A 5,449-nucleotide genomic window follows, 5' to 3' on the forward strand; every position below is an offset into this window, starting at 1 on the left:
CATGCGCTAGTGACACTTTCACTACCTGCCACACAAGCCCGTATTTCACATGGGGCAAGCGGGAGTTATCATCCACTTGCGTAAATGCTGCTGCTGTTGAGTGGTGGTTGACAGTCTCAGGCGACAAGAAGAAAACAAGACTACTGCGTCTAGTTTGTTCCTTCCCCCTCCTCTTTGCTTAAGGCGTATCAGTTGATGGATGCCAACATGGAGCAGAAAACATAAGTTCTCGCCCTCGTAAGGACGCTGCCACTTGTTATTTTACTGACGATACGACGGCTGGGATGAAGAACTAAAGTCTTGAGTAAGTAAACCGAGACACGAGCTGCTGCTGTTGTGAACCTTGAATGATTGTAACTGAATTGTTGCACTTTGTAAATGAGTTGTTTTTGTGTTTATGTTCTGATTTGGCAAGCAATTAATTTTCTTTTGTTACGTGTTATTTTCTACACAGAGTTTGTGCCTAAACATGTCTAAACCAATGGATCACGTCAAACGCCCGATGAATGCTTTCATGGTCTGGTCCAGAGCCCAGCGCAGGAAAATGGCTCAGGAAAACCCCAAAATGCACAACTCCGAGATCAGCAAGAGATTAGGAGCGGAGTGGAAACTTCTCACCGAGTCTGAGAAGAGGCCGTTCATCGACGAAGCCAAGCGGCTGCGAGCGATGCACATGAAGGAGCACCCAGACTATAAATACAGGCCGAGGCGGAAGCCCAAGACGCTGATGAAAAAGGACAAGTTTTCCTTCCCGGTGCCCTACAACCTCGGGGAGCACGACGCGCTCAAAGTGAGCGGCTTTTCCAGCGTTGCGCTTTCAGAGTCCATGCTCGGAAACCCGGATAAGGCGGCGGCGGCTGCGGCGGCCGCGGCAGCGAGGGTGTTCTTCAACCCGGCCATGTCCACGAACCCCTACTCCTTTTTCGACCTGGGAGCCAAGATGAGCGAGCTCTCATCGCCTTCCTTTCCCTATGCGTCTCATCTGGGATACCATCCGGGAAGCGCAGCGGCGTTCGCCGGCTCTGGCGGAGGGACGCACGCCCACACTCACTCACATCCGTCCCCGGGAAACCCAGGCTACATGATCCCTTGTAACTGTACGGGCTGGCCCTCAGCAGGACTCCAGCCGCCCTTAGCATACATCCTGCTGCCTGGGATGGGAAAACCTCAACTTGAACCGTATTCTGCATACGCTGCAGCGTTATGATAACTAAGGCCCGACTTTTTGGACTTTTAATGAAATGTGAAAACAAAAGAAAAACAAAAGAAAAAAAGCTAATCATGCAAGAGTTTTATTATGCATGCACAAACTTGTACATGTGAGGAAGTGCTCGTCGTCTCAGATATCACATGTGTATGTATATTATTGATTAATGCCTTTATCAATAAGGTGATGCTTAAAGAGAACTCTCTAACCTATTATTACCCATCAGCCATAACCTCTCCTGGCCTAGAGGGAAGGGACTACATGATTGCAGAAATGCACCCATTTGAGAAGGAACAGAGCAGTTTGCCCCTGTCAAAACCCATTTCGAAACGTACGGCCTTCTATTCAATTCGATCTCCATCCTTTTTTTCCTCAAGTTGCACCTGCTTGACTATAACCTGTTGAACTCGAGGGCGGCGTATATACAATGGCCATATTAACCACAGGATAACAGCATTTCCTCTCAAATGACTTTCTGTACGCAAAGGGGTCACAATCCACGGAATCAAGGAGGATTGTCAAACCCCACTCCTCTTGAATGACTGTAAATGTGTACAGATAAAAATGACTCTAGTTTATTTGCCGTTATAGGCTTTAGTGTTTGAGATAGGGGCCAGGAAAACTAGAAATTCGGTGTATATTTTGAGTTTTTAAAAACCGTTTTTATAGATGTCTGTAATATTTATTGTTTAGTGGAATCTATGATGACCCCCAGACAATTTTAAAGAGGACAACACTAGTTCTGTAATATTTGCACATGAAACGTTTCAGAGGATGTAATTTATTTTGAAGGTGATATTCGAATTTCAGTGCACTGCAACTTCTCCTCAAAACAGTTTTAAAAAAGGGTCCAGCTTTATATGCAGATGGAAGTTTATACATGGACACATTTTTTAATTATCATTTCCTGATTCCTTTATCCTCCCACTCCTCGTATCATGTGCAGCAGAAGAAGCAAAAAAAAAAAACTTTTTAACTAACTCTTATGGAATTTGTAATGTTTTGTGTTTTCTTTAAACTCCGTTCTGTACTTACAACCTATTGCTACTGTTCACTTGTTGAGCGAGAAAGGGGGACTATACAATAAAAGCGTCTTCGGATTTAAACGGAAAAGGAATCGCCGGTGCAGTTTCTTGATGAGATGAACAAGATTGCTATCTCTCTCTCTCTCTCTCTCTCTCTCTCTCTCTCTCTCTCTCTCTCTCTCTCTCTCTTTTTTTTTTCTTTTCCCCTGCTCCAGCTCCTCAGTCCAGCAGGTGAAGTGTAAGGTATCCTCCAAAGGCCGCTTTTGTCCGCGCTTTGAATGGGCTTTACCGGGGAATGGGAAATCTAAATCAGCCCATTGTAATCAAGAGCCAAAACCTTATTTATCACACTTTTAATCGTGAATAGTGAGGAAGATAAAACGGTGTGGTAGGCCGAGCTTTCTTTTTCCCATGATGGAAGACAAAAAGTGAATAAAAAAAATAACCCCCCAAAAAAACAGCAGCTTTATTGGCTCGCCTTAAAAGCATTTAGGCCTAATATAAATTAAAAAGGACTATTACTTTTTTTAAAATAGGGAAAAAGGCATATACTGATCACCTGTCTAGAGAGGGCCTGTTCACGTGCAGGGAGAGAGTGTGTGTGTGTGTTTGCGCGTGTGTGTGTGTGCTGTGAGTGATTGTGACATGCGTGTGTGGTTGGCTGTCATCACCATTTTTAAATTCTACATTGGATCTCCAACGTGTAATGTATGTCATTTGAGCGAACAGCCCCTCCCAGGTTACACTACTGGGAGATTAATTCATAAGGATCATAGCGATTATGTAAAACTAATTTGGACAGTCCAGGGATAATTATCTCCGTCACGGTTAATTAAACCCTTTCACCGCCATGTTCTCCATTGTGACACCCCCCCGATCGAACCTCTCTCCACGGAACTTCATTCTTGCCCCTCCCCCCCGAAAATAACTGGCAAGTTAGTGACCTCGTGTTGCATTTACAGTCTTTGGAGGAAAACAAAAACGTCTGTCAGAACTGGTGGCATTCACACTTCCAATTGGAAGAAAAATATCGTGTTTTTTCTGACAGAGTATGCTGAGGCAATGTTTTTCTTAGGCTATAGGCCTACACATTTCCTCAGGATATTGTTATTTTATTTGTTAATTGTGCCACAAAATGAAACTCAATTTATTTCGTGCAACCTAATAACAAAATGTAAAAGTTGTAAAGCGATTTTTATTATGTTTTTAAATCATTTGACCCAAAAGTGAAAGTCTGATCAAAACACAGAGAAGGTCGTCAAGTCAGTAAAATAACTTGAATTATGCGTTCAGTGACCATTTCTTCTTTCTCTTTTCTTTGGCTGTTTTATTATATTTTTTTCTTAAGGAAAAAGGGGAAGAAAGCTGAAAGAACTTTTCTTTCTCTTCCAACTCTGGGAGCGTTTAGACGGTCGAGGAGGTTTTGTCTGGGGAACAAAACGTGGGTTGGGAGGTTTTGTGAGAGTGTTGTTTGTTGAAGTGGAGCTCAGCAAAAGCGGCTGCTTTCCCTCATTGTGATGAAAGCAATCAGTGGTATTTGGAAAACTGTTAGCATTGTGCACTCCTTCTGTGTCCGTTGTGGAGGATTTCTTTTCACAAGGTTTTTTTTTTCAGCCGATCCAGCTGGCCGGAGTGAATAGCAGTGCAATGTGTACACGCTTTGTCCCTCCAAGCCCTTCAAGTAGCTCACATTGAATAGAGTGAGTTGACACTGCATGACAGTGAAACAACATAATAAAAAATACATGAGCGCATGAATGGAAGCAGGCGCATAAATAAATAAAATGGGTGGCCAAAACTGGATAAACTGAATGACAAAACGGTGAAAGGGGAACAAAAAGATATTTAACACGCTAGATTAGCATTAGAATGCAATCTACAAGCGAGAACAATTGATGAATGGGTTTACCGGCCAAGAAAGAAATGGACTAAATGCCCTTTGAATAGATAGCCTATGTCTTTTTCTTTCTGAACAGGGACTGAATGAGAAAGGTGGAGATGCAACTATGGAAATAAGTGTGAGAAAACTTTTTCTTGTAAAATGAATGTTTTTTTTTTCATCCTTGACTCCAAGATTCTCACTAAATAAATCAGTTGCATGGACAATTTTTTCCCAGGATAAGATTATGGTTTAATATAATTGTGTGATTATTAAAAGAGAAAGTATTTTATTAAACCCAACTAGGTGAATTCCCATGAGTTGGGGTTTCCTGACTTGAGTTGTCTAATAACATACATGCCATTACATATTTCTTTAAATATATAATTATAATCGAGGACAACTTTTTAAATTTAATTTTGTTGTTTTTTGTTGTAGTCACAGTCGTGTGTCAGTAAAATGCTTTGGCATAAGGAGAGCCTTAGAAAATAGAAAATATCGATCTTTAGCAGACTTAGTGAGAGAAGCCACACGAGAAGTAGTCTGTGTATTAATTTTAGTTCCATAATTTATTGATGTTTTTTAAAATTCACAACAGGCAGTTATGTTCTGAAATGATAACAATGTGAAGTGGTTTTAATTAAACATGTATTCATATTAGGTCAAGATAACAAAAAGGCTGAGAAGGCCCAGAGAAAATGTTATTTCTAGCAAAGACTCAAGCCGTTCAACACCAATACCATATGTTTTTATAAGAACATAGATAAACAAAGACTAAGATATTGGAATTTAGTTTGCGTTTTAATTTTTTTTAAGAATTGAACCCTAGCATCACTTTCCTTGCTGTGGCTATATTGAAAGTCGATACAAAGGATTTCTGCAGACGATTTAAAGCTATGGCTGCCTCCTGTTTGTCATAAGACACCCCGTCTGATGCCCTGATATCATTATGTCTTAGTGTTAAACCCTTTATGTGCCTGTAAGACATTTGTAGAAGTGAGATTAGGCAAATTAACATACATATGTATCACGGGTTCAACCATGTTGACCTTAGAGGGATGTACAATGGCTTCCTCATCCCTTAATTCGCCCGGGGCAGCCCCACAAGCATGTGGATTATCACCTGGCTTCAATGGCTTGAGATGGATCATTTTGGTATTTTTTTTCTCACATGAATAATACATCGAGATCATCTCTTTGGGCATATTTTTCCTCTATTTGTTTGCAGTGGGGGCTGCCTCTTGCTCACCTGGCTTGTCGTAGCATGTGTGTGCTGTGTGCAACTCTGAGAGATATACAGGCCAGTGCTGGCTTCTCTGTGAAGGAACCTCAAAGGTT

The 5,449-nt window shown here is 41.4% G+C and overlaps 1 protein-coding gene across 1 annotated transcript; it reads left to right on the plus strand.

Moving 5' to 3' along the window:
• Positions 1-214: 214 nt before the first annotated feature.
• On the plus strand, positions 215-1,207 carry sox21b (SRY-box transcription factor 21b; the record flags this gene model as incomplete). The annotated part of the gene is made up of 2 exons (XM_080037872.1): positions 215-304; positions 455-1,207. The coding sequence occupies exon 2, from the start codon at positions 470-472 to the stop codon at positions 1,205-1,207; it is 738 nt and encodes a 245-aa protein (XP_079893998.1). The 5' UTR covers positions 215-304; positions 455-469.
• Between the last annotated feature and the right edge of the window lie 4,242 nt (positions 1,208-5,449).

This window comes from Ammodytes marinus (assembly GCF_949987685.1).
Source record: "Ammodytes marinus genome assembly, chromosome: 12".
In the NCBI taxonomy this organism is placed as follows: Eukaryota; Metazoa; Chordata; class Actinopteri; order Uranoscopiformes; family Ammodytidae; genus Ammodytes; species Ammodytes marinus.